The 13,944-nt window shown below is 45.3% G+C and overlaps 1 protein-coding gene across 2 annotated transcripts in view; it reads right to left on the bottom strand.

The window, feature by feature from the left end:
* gne (glucosamine (UDP-N-acetyl)-2-epimerase/N-acetylmannosamine kinase) overlaps positions 1-13,735 on the bottom strand; it is a 50,272-nt gene extending 36,537 nt beyond the window's left edge. Inside the window, exon 1 of one of the 2 annotated variants that reach the window (XM_060916788.1) lies at positions 13,599-13,735. Coding sequence is in view for 1 of the 2 variants with exons in the window: in XM_060916787.1 (XP_060772770.1) it covers positions 2,401-2,433 (33 nt within the window). In the remaining variant the exon portion in view is untranslated. Of the gene's footprint in view, positions 1-2,400; positions 2,518-13,598 lie in introns of those variants that run through there. The other variant, XM_060916787.1, reaches the window with a different exon arrangement.
* Positions 13,736-13,944: the final 209 nt, after the last annotated feature.

The following is a 13,944-nucleotide window of genomic DNA, read 5'->3' as shown; positions in this document are numbered from 1 at the left end:
ATTGCTAACAGGAGTGACAGCGTGTCGGACTGCGTCTGACTAACTGGGAGGTCGCGCAAAGCTCGGATAGGTACGGAGCAGCTCGTCTCAATTCAGGTCAGAGCATATTTCATTATGGAAATACGGTGGACTGTTCCTTGAAGTGACTTACCCGTCCAATGAGGATTGTTATTTTCTTGTTTACAAGATGCCACATTTGAGTCGCTGACAAATCCTGAATTTCTGTAAAGATAACTGTCCAGAGATTTATAAGCACGCAGTGCTTCACCACTGAACAGCGAGGGAAAGTTAATGAGGTAATTATACACGTCTGGGTATTCCACCTCTGGCAGTTCAACATCCACTGACACAGTCGTGAAAACTCCGTCCGGTAAGCCATAAGGGTCACTAATCTGTAGATTGTTTATTTTAGACATATATCTAGTTATCTGTTCATTAGAAAAATGAGCCGTGTAGTCCGTTGGTTGAAATTGATCCATTCTGTACACGAGTGCAGCAGTATTCAGCTGGGTTTTTTTGCCGACAAGATGGCGGCTGTTAACTTTCCGGTCACGTGACTGCAAGATCTCTATTCAGGGAGCCCTTTCCTCATGAATATTAATGAGATCTCATAATAAACCCCTCTCCCATACTCACACCAATTCAGGGAGCCCTTTCCTCATGAATATTAATGAGATCTCATAATAAACCCCTCTCCCACCCTCACACCAATTCAGGGAGCCCTTTCCTCATGAATATTAATGAGATCTCATTAGGGATGTCCCGATCCGATCACGTGATCGGAAATCGGGCCCGATCACGTGGTTTCAGACTCGATCGGAATCGGGCATTACCTCCCGATCAGGGATCGGATATATATCTATATAATATATTCTCATTTTTAACACATCAATAGCTATGCGTTGGCACAGAGTGAGACCAGACCTCTTGTCTCAACACAGCAACATCAACACGTGCGGCATGACATCACTTTGTAGCAGAGACGCTATTGGTTATTGGCTGCCCGTTGCCGGCAAAGTTGAACACGGAAGCAGTTCGAAGCGGAAAGCAAAGCATGTCTGCGGTGTGGCAGTATTTCAAAGTTGATGACAACATTGCCATAGCAAACTGAAATATGTAAAGCTGGAATTTCAAGGGGTGGACAGGAAAGGGCCGCATTTAATACAACAAACCTGATACGGCACCTGAAAAACAAACACCCGACACAATACAGCGAGTTTTTAGTGCTGTTGCAAATGTGTTGGATGACAAAAACAGGCTCAAACCTGAAAGGGTAGAAATGCTTGTTTTCATCAAGAAAAACGTTCATTTCCTTAATTGAAATTACTGTATACCACTGTGAGATGCGTTCTTAAAAGCAAATTACTGGCACTGTGGCAGTTTTTTTTTTAATTTGTTTACATTCCTGCCAGATATTTTAAGGTTATGTTTTTAATTTATGTTATTTATTGTTCAAACTACCTCACGTAAGTGCTCTGTTTGCTAACGGAGTTGTTGGATGTTAAAATAAGGTGTTAAATAAAAAAAAAAAATGAGGAACATCCTGGATCCGTTTCTTTCCTCGTCTTTATTATTTTTTATGGATTATAAGAAGTATCGGATCGGGACTCGGTATCGGCAGATACTCAAAATCAAATGATCGGTATCGGATCGGAGGGCAAAAAACCTGATCGGGACATCCCTAGATCTCATAATAAAGCCCTCTCCCACCCTCACACCAATTCAGGGAGCCCTTTCCTCATGAATATTAATGAGATCTCATAATAAAGCCCTCTCCCACCCTCACACCAACTCAGGGAGCCCTTTCCTCATGAATATTAATGAGATCTCATAATAAAGCCCTCTCCCACCCTCACACCAATTCAGGGAGCCCTTTCCTCATGAATATTAATGAGATCTCATTATCAACCCCTCTCCCATCCTCACACCAATTCAGGGAGCCCTTTCCTCATGAATATTAATGAGATCTCATTATCAACCCCTCTCCCATCCTCACACCAATTCAGGGAGCCCTCTCCTCATGAATATTAACGAGATCTCACTGGCCACCCTGCAAAGAGAAAAAGATTCGCGTTCAAGACCTCATCATAGCATTCACAGCTAACTAGTTAGCATATTACCTCTTCCTAAACAGAATGTACCACTGTCCCGTACACACACAGCTTGTAGTAGTGGAATGATGAGGTTGAGGACGCAGCCACACGAAACGGCCAACTCTCACTGATAGCTCAGCTCCAAATTCAATCACCATGACAACCAACCTCATTTCTGTCACACTGATAAATTCACACAGTTAGCATCAACCGGCTAACAGCATCCACAAGATTCGGAGAACCGGCGCATGCGCGGGTGAGAGAGAGAGAGAGAGAGAGCGCTGACTGGAAAGAGAAGCTCACTTACATGCGGATTTCTAGCTCCATGTCCGCTGAACATTTTTTTCTCTCTCTTTTCCTTCAACCAAACCGCGCCGTGTGTGTATGGATGGATGGATGGCTGTCTCTCTCTCTCTCTCTCCCCCCCTGCCATTAGAAGTGGGGGAAAGGGGGCGGGCACGTACGCACCCATCAGCGTGGCAAAGGGGCAGGGCCCAAAACACTATCAGCTCTGTCATTGGCTGTGTAGGATAGCTCATTTACATAACCCCGCCTCCACAGCCTCGGGGTACTGAAGGAGCTCAAAGTCCAGGGGAGCGCTCACACACACAGACAGGAAGTGATCTCGTGCTAAAGGTTGAGGTGATTTCAAGGGCGCCATTTTAGAAGATAGAGCGTTTAATAAACTTAAGTGCGCGCTCTGTTTCTCTCACTCACACTTCTGCCATTAAAGAGCAGGAAAAGGGGGCGGGCACGTACGCAGCCACCAGCTCGGCAAAGGGGCAGGGCCCAAAACATTATCCGCTCTGTCATTCGCTGTCTATGATCGCTCATTTACATAACCCCGCCTCCACAGCCTCAGGGTACTGAAAGAGCGCAAAGGGAGAGGGGCAACGTGCGCGTGCGCGCTCACACACAGACAGGAAGTGACCTCATATTAAAGGCTGAGGTGATTTCAAGGATGGCATATTTTAGAAGATAAAACGTTTAATAGACTTAAGTGCGCGCTCTCTTTAGCATAAACATATACTAATTAACCCACCTCATACATTTCAAAGAGTTTATTTGGAATATTAGCACATTCACTGAAAAAAAAAAAATCTGCTTTCAATGGAGCACTTGCATGTGACGTCACAGCCGATCCAGATTGTGACAGACGCCATCTTGTCGGTTAAACGCCATATTCCGCCTTCTACTTCTACTTCTGGTTCTACTTCTGCTTGCGGCTACAAGCTCTCCCTACCTGTGCACGTTTTTTAATGTTTTTTGTGTGTATTTTTGCGTGTTGTTCGTCTGTACCGGACTTCAATATCCACTACAACCGTATGGACTTACTGGACATTGGTTTCCAGCAGAAAATGATGGTTTGTGGCGATTTCCATCGCATGCACAACATTCCGGATGAGATAGCGAGACCAGCGGGGTCTCCGTGGATTGTTATCGGAGGCAAAGCGAAGGAGGCGGCGCCGGGAGCGGAAGCAAAAGCGAGGCTGCAGAGCCGGCCTGTTGACTAAGCTCAGAAAACAGCCACTCAAACCTCCACTGCTAAGCCTCTACCTCTCCAACGCCAGATCCATGTAAACAAGACGGACGATTTGGAATTACAGCTGGAATTACCTTATTCTATTCTATAATCGGCTGGTCAGTGCTATACTCAATACTTAAGTGACTTACCCGTCCAATGAGGATTCTTGTTTACAAGATGCCACATCTGAGTCGCTGACAAATCCTGAATTTCTGTAAAGATAACTGTCCAGAGATTTATAAGCACGCAGTGCTTCACCACTGAACAGCGAGGGAAAGTTTAGGTAATTATACACGTCCGGGTATTCCGCCTCTGGCAGTTCAAAATCCGGTCGTGAAAACTCCGTCCGGTAAGCCATAAGGGTCATAAATCTGTAGATCGTTTATTTTAGACATATATCTAGTTATCTGTTCATTAGAAAAATGAGCCGTGTAGTCCGTCGGTTGAAATTGATCCATTCTGTACACGAGTGCAGCAGTATTCAGCGGTGTTTTTGACCGACAAGATGGCGGTTGTGTACTTTCCAGTCACGTGACTGCAAGATCTCCATAGGCTCAAACTCAGATTTAGTGGCATTTCTTAGGAGAAGTAGTAGCAGCAGATTATTTGTGACATTCAGTAAAACTCTTACTTTGGCATATGTACCAGTTTGGGGGTCAGAGGTCAGGGTCAGCCATGATAGAGCATGCTGGAACTCGAACCTCTGACCTTCTGATCAGGATCCCAGAGACCCCACCTGTGTCAACATGGGTTTCGTTTCAAACCACACACACAAAACTACAACTACTGTTCAGTGACTGACTCTGGCAATAAATGAGCAAATTGAACTACAGTCCGAACAAACGAAGCAGATTCGGTGTGCTGTAAAGCCAGCATCTCACTGGGGTGCGACAGCCTGCGACTAGTTGGAGACACAACAATTGCGATAAAATATGCAAATTAGCGACAATTTTTACTTGGAATCACACTGAATTGATATTCGCATATTTTACCGCAATTGTTGTGTGTCCAACTGATCGCAGGCTGTCGCAGCCCAGTGAGATATTGGCTCGCACTTCCTATCTCATGGAAACTGACTCGAGAAGGGTTCGCGACGGCTTTGCGACACCAGCGACGCATTTGCGGATATCTCATCTCATTATCTCTAGCCGCTTTATCCTTCTACAGGGTCGCAGGCGAGCTGGAGCCTATCCCAGCTGACTACGGGCGAAAGGCGGGGTACACCCTGGACAAGTCGCCAGGTCATCACAGGGCTGACACATAGACACAGACAACCATTCACACTCATTCACACCTACGGTCAATTTAGAGTCACCAGTTAACCTAACCTGCATGTCTTTGGACTGTGGGGGAAACCGGAGCACCCGGAGGAAACCCACGCGGACACGGGGAGAACATGCAAACTCCACACAGAAAGGCCCTCGCCGGCCCCGGGGCTCGAACCCAGGACCTTCTTGCTGTGAGGCGACAGCGCTAACCACTACACCACCGTGCCATTTGCGGATATTTTGAGAGAAATTTTATCGCACGAATTTTTTGAACATGTTCAAAATTTCAACGACGAAGTAGCGGCACTTTGCGACTCATGCGAGGAAATTGAGAAGCCCCGCAAATGTTTCAAGACGCTTTCGAAACCCTCTCGTGAATGACGTTCGCAATTTGTCGCAGCCCAGTGAGATACTACCCTTATCGACAAGAGGTGGAGCAAACTCTGGTGAGGTGAAGGGGGCGGGGCCTCAATTGTAGGTATATGGTGGTACGATTCTGTTTCCTCCTCACTGTGAAACTTGCAGCTGCTAAACCACGCACACACACCCCTAATATGGAATTAAAATAAGTTAAAATCTTCCCGAACCTTGATTCTGACTTGAAACATTTCGATGTTTGGGTGGAGTTTAAATCAGAGTCTGTACTTTTGTGTCAAACTGACTTGGGGTGAGGTCACTAAATAAACACACACTTCCACCTCTTTGGACCAATGATGTCAGATGCTAATTATTAGAAGAGGACAGAATGAAGTTTGATGGCAGGAGGACATGGGGACATTTCCTAATTTGCATATGTATGCATATTCATGAAATTGTGTTTTTGTTTTTTTTTAACCCTTTGATGCAAAACATATGCACACCCCTTCTAATGCACAACATGGGTCAAAAATGACCCGCATTCATTTTCCAGGTTATTTCATGCTGACTGAGTTTTTCTTTGCTCTATCTTCTCATCTCATCTCATTATCTCTAGCCGCTTTATCCTGTTCTACAGGGTCGCAGGCAAGCTGGAGCCTATCCCAGCTGACTACGGGCGAAAGGCGGGGTACACCCTGGACAAGTCGCCAGGTCATCACAGGGCTGACACATAGACACAGACAACCATTCACACTCACATTCACACCTACGCTCAATTTAGAGTCACCAGTTAACCTAACCTGCATGTCTTTGGACTGTGGGGGAAACCGGAGCACCCGGAGGAAACCCACGCGGACACGGGGAGAACATGCAAACTCCACACAGAAAGGCCCTCGCCGGCCCCGGGGCTCGAACCCGGACCTTCTTGCTGTGAGGTGACAGCGCTAACCACTACACCACCGTGCCGCCCCTACTTAATTTATATTTTTATAAAATAAATTATATGTTCCACGGTGGGTGGCACGGTGGTGTAGTGGTTAGCACTGTCGCCTCACAGCAAGAAGGTCCTGGGTTCGAGCCCTGTGGCCGGCGAGGGCCTTTCTGTGCAGAGTTTGCATGTTCTCCCCGTGTCCTCGTGGGTTTCCTCCGGGTGCTCCGGTTTCCCCCACAGTCCAAAGACATGCAGGTTAGGTTAACTGGTGACTCTAAATTGACCGTAGGTGTGAATGTGAGTGTGAATGGTTGCCTGTGTCTCTGTGTCAGCCCTGTGATGACCTGGCGACTTGTCCAGGGTGTACCCCGCCTTTCGCCCGTAGTCAGCTGGGATAGGCTCCAGCTTGCCTGCGACCCTGTAGAACAGGATAAAGCGGCTAGAGATAATGGATGGATGGATGTTCCACGGTTTTACTGACATCCTCCAGATTTGAATCATCCTAAATCATGAAGTCTGAAAGAGCATAGTCCATATACAAACCTGGCAGAGCTTAAAATATAAAAGAGAGTAAAATTTTGAAAAGGAAAAAAAAAAAATTCAACCTTGTTTGAAATTACAGGGCATGACTCAGTGCTTGTATTTCCCCCAGGGTTCCATCAAATGTAAACTCTGGAGGGTGCCAATAATTAAACTTTTTTTTTTTTTTTTAATGCACACACAAATATTTTCTTTTAGAAACAACAACTCCACATTGTCCCTTTATGTTTAAACGAGGATGTACACATGCTTATCTGCTGTTTGGTTCAAGGTTACTCTGATCACATAGAAGTGCACCGTCTACCAACACTGGGAGTTTATCATAAGTAAACATGCCCCCTGTGTGCAAGTCAGGGTGATGGAGAGCTGTACGCAGCACAGGACTGAAAAAACACACCAACATTCTCTTTTTACTTTATTTCTTGTCGGTTGCGTTTTGGAGCACAGTTGCAGGTGGAGCGAATATCAGGGCCGGTGTGGTCAGGATTATCTCCTTTACACCATTAAATGTTGATTTAATATGAAGCTATTCTGTGAGATGTGTGTATCTACCCCACTGACTGGTCAGTGTTTATATCTAGCTAGCTTTAGTAAACAAACATGTTGTTTTTTTCATGCTTACAAATATTAACGATGTAACCTGACATGTTATGGTTTGATATGATAACCTATTCTAAAAACGTCACAAACTGTTTTGTCTTCGAAAGCCATTTCTGAAAATCTTTTCACGAAATGCTGCACTGTCAGGATTTCTCACGTTCTTACGTATAAGGTGAAAGACAGACAACGTGCTGTTTCGCCAATTATAATACCCGTACATAGGGCCAAATTACTCAATTCTGATTGGTCAATCAAGGAGGGCTTTTTTTCCCTTAACACGGGGCTGTATTTCTGAAATGCTATTGGCTAGTTCGTTGCTTGGTTACGGTTAGAAAAATTAGCAAATTTTGTCAACCAAGTGGCTTTTGTAAAGAAGTTCCAATAAAATTTTGTAAACCACTTTCAAAATCCTCGTGTCGTGTCATGATGAAAGACGCTTTAGAAACTGATTCAAACGTGCAAGATAGTCTTGCGTCGTGATTGGTTCAGAAAACGTGAATGTTGTGAACTTGAATGGCTTCCCAAGTATGAATTTGGCCCTGTATATTATAAACAGGGGCGGCACGGTGGTGTAGTGGTTAGTGCTGTCGCCTCACAGCAAGAAGGCCCGGGTTCAAGCCCCGTGGCCGGCGAGGGCCTTTCTGTGTGGAGTTTGCATGTTCTCCCCGTGTCCGCGTGGGTTTCCTCCGGGTGCTCCGGTTTCCCCCACAGTCCAAAGACATGCAGGTTAGGTTAACTGGTGACTCTAAATTGAGCGTAGGTGTGAATGTGAGTGTGAATGGTTGTCTGTGTCTATGTGTCAGCCCTGTGATGACCTGGCGACTTGTCCAGGGTGTACCCCGCCTTTCGCCCGTAGTCAGCTGGGATAGGCTCCAGCTTGCCTGCGACCCTGTAGAAGGATAAAGCGGCTAGAGATAATGAGATGAGATATTATAAACAAGCAATCGTATGGTTCCTCGTAAAATTAAGGATCAATTTCACTCGTGATTTCCAAGTCTTGAAATCGAAATCACTCGTGAAATTAATCCTTAAGTTTACTCAGCTCCATATGATTACCTATACGAATACAACATTGGTAGACGGAAATTTTTAAAAATGTGAAAAAAAGACAATGAGGTAAATTTCTGATCATACACTACGCAAAACAGAATACATGTGCATCAGTGAGAATGGGGATGAGAGTGTAGTGAAGATGCAAGGAGTAGACGTAAAGAAAGTTGGTGAATTCAAGTACCTGGGGTCAACTGTGCAGGAAAATGGGGGCTGCGATAGTGAGGTGAGAAAGAGAGTGCAGGCAGGGTGGAGCAGTTGGAGAAGGATTTCGGGAGTCATTTGTGATCGGAAAGTCCCAGCAAAAGTGAAAGGTAAGATGTATAAGACAGTAGTAAGACCAGCTGTGATGTCTGGATTGGAGACCGTACCCTTAACGAAGAGGCAGGAGGCAAAGTTGGAGGTGGCGGAGTTGAGGATGTTAAGGTTTGCGATGGGAGGTGGGGCAGGATAAGGAACGAGCACATCAGAGGGACACCACATGTGGAGAGCTTGGGAATTAAGCTAAGAGAGATGAGACTGAGATGGTACGGGCACATCCTGAGAAGAGATGCAGAGCATGTTGGAAGGAGAATGTTGAGGATGGAGCTGCCAGGCAAACAAAAACGAGGAGATCCATGGATGTGGTGAGAGAGGACATGAAAGTGGCAGGTGTGGTAGAGAAGGATGCGGAAGACAGGGAGCGATGGAGACAAAAGATCTGCTGTGGCGACCCCTAATCGGGAGCAGCCAAAAGAACAAGACGATGACGATATGAATCAATGCTTGTTATGTGACACCAAGTGAGGTTTGTCCAATCAGCCGAGGAAACGGTGTCAGGGCGGAGCTTATTTCAGGGCCAGAAAAAAAAAAAATTCTGTCTAAGACAGTAGTGAGACCAGCTGTGATGTCTGGATTGGAGACCGTACCCTTAACGAAGAGACAGGAGGCAAAGTTGGAGGTGGCGGAGTTGAGGATGTTGAGGTTTGCGATGGGAGGTTGGACAGGATAAGGAGCGAGCACATCAGGAGAGCTTGGGAATGAAGCTAAGAGAGATGAGACTGAGATGCAGAGCATGTTGGAAGGAGAATGTTGAGCATGGAGCTGCCAGGCACACGAAAACGACGAGATACATGGATGTGGTGAGAGAGGACATGAAAGTGGTAGAGAAGGATGCGGAAGACAGGGAGCGATGGAGACGAAAGATCCGCTGTGGCGACCCCTAATCGGGAGCAGCCAAAAGAAGAAGACAATGACGATATGAATCAATGCTTGTTATGTGACACCAAGTGAGGTTTGTCCAATCAGCCGAGAAAACAGTGTCAGGGCAGAGCTTATTTCAGGGTCAGAAAAATAAAAAAAATTCCGTATAAGACAGTAGTGAGACCAGCTGTGATGTCTCTTCGTTAAGGGCATGGTCTCCAATCCAGACAGGAGGCAAAGTTGGAGGTGGCGTAGTTGAGGATGTTGAGGTTTGCGATGGGAGGTTGGACAGGATAAGGAGCGAGCACATCAGGAGAGCTTGGGAATGAAGCTAAGAGAGATGAGACTGAGATGCAGAGCATGTTGGAAGGAGAATGTTGAGGATGGAGCTGCCAGGCACACGAAAACGACGAGATACATGGATGTGGTGAAAGAGGCAGGGGCGTCGTAGAGGGGGGTAAAGTAGGACTGATTCACAGGGTCCTGACTACAGGGAGGGCCCCTGGCTGGGAGGTCCCCAAAAGGAGTCTATTTTTTCCCCTTTCGTTTTTTTTTCTCAATAATGTCAATATATGTTGGTATTTCATGCAAATTCAATGTTCTCTGGGAATGCATCGGTTGAAATGTATGTCCCAGCCTGCAAATAGTACCTATATCAGACACCCCCATTATCAATGCACACTGGTTTAGTCCGCCCTCTCGCGGACTTTTGATTGTATGCGCAACGGATTTTTTCATGCTTCGGCATGAAACGCAGCAGACAGTTCTTAGCCAACAAGGATCATGTCGTCAAAGAAGAAATCAGGCTTTCAGAAAAGAAAAGAAAGGCAGAAGAAACAAGATGAAGGAAAGCAACTGCTTACTGATTTCTTTCCCAAGAAAGGTGAGCCCAAATGTGAAAATTAACAACAGCTAACTGGTTATCCCATTCAGTTGCATACCACCGTGACAGTGGCATAAATCAAATAATTCGAAATGAAATAATCTGTCATTTTGTAGGCTACCATATAACTGTGATAGAATCAAACTGACAAGCAGAGCTCTGGCAAGAATATACCCAAAAGACCTCTCGGGTGAATTTGAAAATGAGATGCTGCACCTGCACGCAGTATATGGGGCCACATTTCCTCCAAATCTGTCCCCTCTTCAACTCCTTAATTTGATATATAACCTGCAGCTACAAAGCATTTTTGGTGAAATATGCATTGCATTAAGGATCATCTGTACGCTGCCTGTTACTGTTGCTGGTGGTGAGAGAGCATTCAGCAAGATGAAGCTGGTGAAAAATTATTTAATGTCAACAATGAGCCAGGAGAGATTAAACAGCCTTGCCCTTCCCTCCATTGAAAGTGAATTAGCAAGACAACTGGACTTTAAGCACCTCATCTGTGATTTTGCCACCAAGAAGACCCGTCAGTGGGCATTTAGTGGAATATAAATTAAAATTTTTCCTACAACTTGTGAAAGCCTGTTTTCTGTTTTTCCATGTTCTCAAAGAAAAAAGATCAGTCAGTTTAATCATTATTTCTTATCTTTAATTGTGCTGTAAAAAGCTTTTCATGATTGTGGAAATCAGACTGCCATTTGTTCTTTTTTGAGGAGTCCCCACTTCAATGTTGTACTGCCTCTGGTGTTGTTAATTTTATATATTATGAATAAAGAAAATGAAACAAAAAACTGTGCATGTGCAATATTTTCTGAGGAATCAATGCAATTGCAGCGGGGGGGGGGTCCACGGAACTGGTGGTTCCTGGGGCCCCAAATTTGGTGCTACGCCCCTGGAGAGAGGACATGAAAGTGGTAGAGAAGGATGCGGAAGACAGGGAGCGATGGAGACGAAAGATCTGCTGTGGCGACCCCTAATCGGGAGCAGCCAAAAGAACAAGAAGACAAATGTCAAACAAACCTAGTGATCTCCAAGACAAGATTGTGTGTCACAGTTAGCAAACAATCAACCAACTTTATGTGGAAACTTGGCACTCTAGCCAGCGCTCAAAACTAACGGTATCCCGACGTCCCGGGGACCATAAAAAATGTCATCGGGACACAAAATGATCATATCTGGGACAATCCCGGGACAATGGAAAAAAAATAGATCTAGAAAAAAAGTTCTACATTAATATTATTTACAAAGCCGTAACACATACGTAGACATTCACCTAATTTGTCAATTTTAATTTTAAAACGTTAACAGTGAAAAATACATAGTAGCTACACTTTCGATGCACTGCATCCGTAGGCTACAGAGCAGCGCATTCTGTTCTAGAATCTTCGGCCGGAGTCCGCATTATATGGACTTGGAATGGAATTGCTACCGCACACGCTGCGCCGACTCTTGCCAGAACAAAAATGCTTAAGTGGTTGAAGCAGACCGACCGCGGGGAAGAAACTGAAAGCCCAGACATAACGTCTCCGGGACCTTCAGGATCCAAAGTGTCATCGCCTGGTCTGCAGGCAACGCTAGCAACTGAATGAACTTAATGAACACTGTTAGACACGTTATAAAATACAACAGGAATGATGTGGATGATATTGACGGAAGATACCGTTCAACAGAATAAGTGAGTTTTCTTGGTGTCTTTCTAGTTCAGAAAGTTTAGTCAGTCAGCAGCACAACTAGGCTCGGACCTGCCACTATGCTGATGGTGCTAACATTTGCGCCCACGTTTCGGCAGCGAAAGTTCATAAAATGGATAACGGTAATGGTGAAAATGATAAGTTGGCCTTATAAGTGCCAACAGATATTCAAGGTATAAGTAGATGAAATGAACATAAAAGGGGTCTTATTTTCAACTAAAGTGTACTGCAGATGTAGGGAGTTGAAACATTTTCTGAATGAGCTAGTTGGCCCCTTTAAATAAACGGGTATCTATTCATACAGTGAGATCGCCAAAGTTTAATAAACTGAAAATGCAATAACTAATTTTGAAGTAGATGATGTATAGGACATGTGTCGCTTGTGTCTTGTGACTTACTGTAAAAATGATATAAAGGGTTCAAAATCGCATAGTTACAAATATAATAGTAACTTCATATGATAATATTAACCACTGGTTATTTCAGAGAGGAAAAAAATGGGGACACTATTGCTTCCATTCGGGACAATACAACACAGAATTCGGGACCACTGGGCAGAGGTGGAAAAACCCGGGTGCAGAAAGTAAAAACCCTGCCACATTTTTGCTCCAGCCAATTCAGTGAACCAGCTGATCCTAATTACCACATCCCCTAAGCCAGGTTGATGAGCTAATTGGTGAAATCACCTGTGTTGAGAGGGGCGGCACGGTGGTGTAGTGGTTAGCGCTGTCGCCTCACAGCAAGAAGGTCCTGGGTTCGAGCCCCGTGGCTGGCGAGGGCCTTTCTGTGCGGAGTTTGCATGTTCTCCCCGTGTCCGCGTGGGTTTCCTCCGGGTGCTCCGGTTTCCCCCACAGTCCAAAGACATGCAGGTTAGGTTAACTGGTGACTCTAAATTGACCGTAGGTGTGAGTGTGAATGGTTGTCTGTGTCTATGTGTCAGCCCTGTGATGACCTGGCGACTTGTCCAGGGTGTACCCCGCCTTTCGCCCGTAGTCAGCTGGGATAGGCTCCAGCTTGCCTGCGACCCTGTAGAACAGGATAAAGCGGCTAGAGATAATGAGATGAGACCTGTGTTGAGAGCACAGGCAGAAGGAAAACCTAAGCAGGACTTTTACTTTGTCAATCCAGTTTTTCCACCTCTGCCACTGGGGGACACAAAGAAAAAAAGTTAATTTCGAGCCCTGACTCTAGCATTAAACTGATGCATCTCTGAGTCTTCAACAACCAAGCAGACGCTACTGATCTACAGATGTGGGCCTCTGTAAGGACAGAAGAGCAGTAATGAGTCACTCTGGGCATCTTTACTGATCGAGCTGGTGAGAGATCAGGGTTTGTGAATAAAACCAGCTTTAATTCCTGAAGCAGGTGGGTGTGGCCACAGTCCTGTCCATCCCTCTGGAGAGGAGGAGCAATGCGGATGAACTCAGCTCACGAATGAGCAATCTGATCGAATTAGTTAACTTGTCATGATTTACCTTTTTCAGTTCGTCCTGCTCTACTTCATCCCCGTCTGTGCCAAAATACAGTCAGATAAAATCCCTCGACATCAACAGGATAATCGGAGTGAACTGGAGCAGAAAACCTACAACCTTCGCACCGGAAACAGCAACACAACTCTCAAACACTACACTTCCGGGTCTGCAGTTAAAATATCAGTTTAGATTGCGTTTTGAGCTGCTGCCACCTGGCGTTTACAGCGCGTTACTGCAGAATAAATTACTTTTTTTTTTTTTTGAACGCTCATGCCCCTTTTCCACCAAAGCAGTGGGGCCAGTGCTTAGTTTGGAACCGGGTTTTCTGTTTCCACTGACAAAGAACTGG

The sequence above is a fragment of the Neoarius graeffei genome, chromosome 3 (genome assembly GCF_027579695.1).
Source record: "Neoarius graeffei isolate fNeoGra1 chromosome 3, fNeoGra1.pri, whole genome shotgun sequence".
NCBI lineage: Eukaryota > Metazoa > Chordata > Actinopteri > Siluriformes > Ariidae > Neoarius > Neoarius graeffei.
This window is presented reverse-complemented; position numbering and strand designations above follow the sequence as displayed.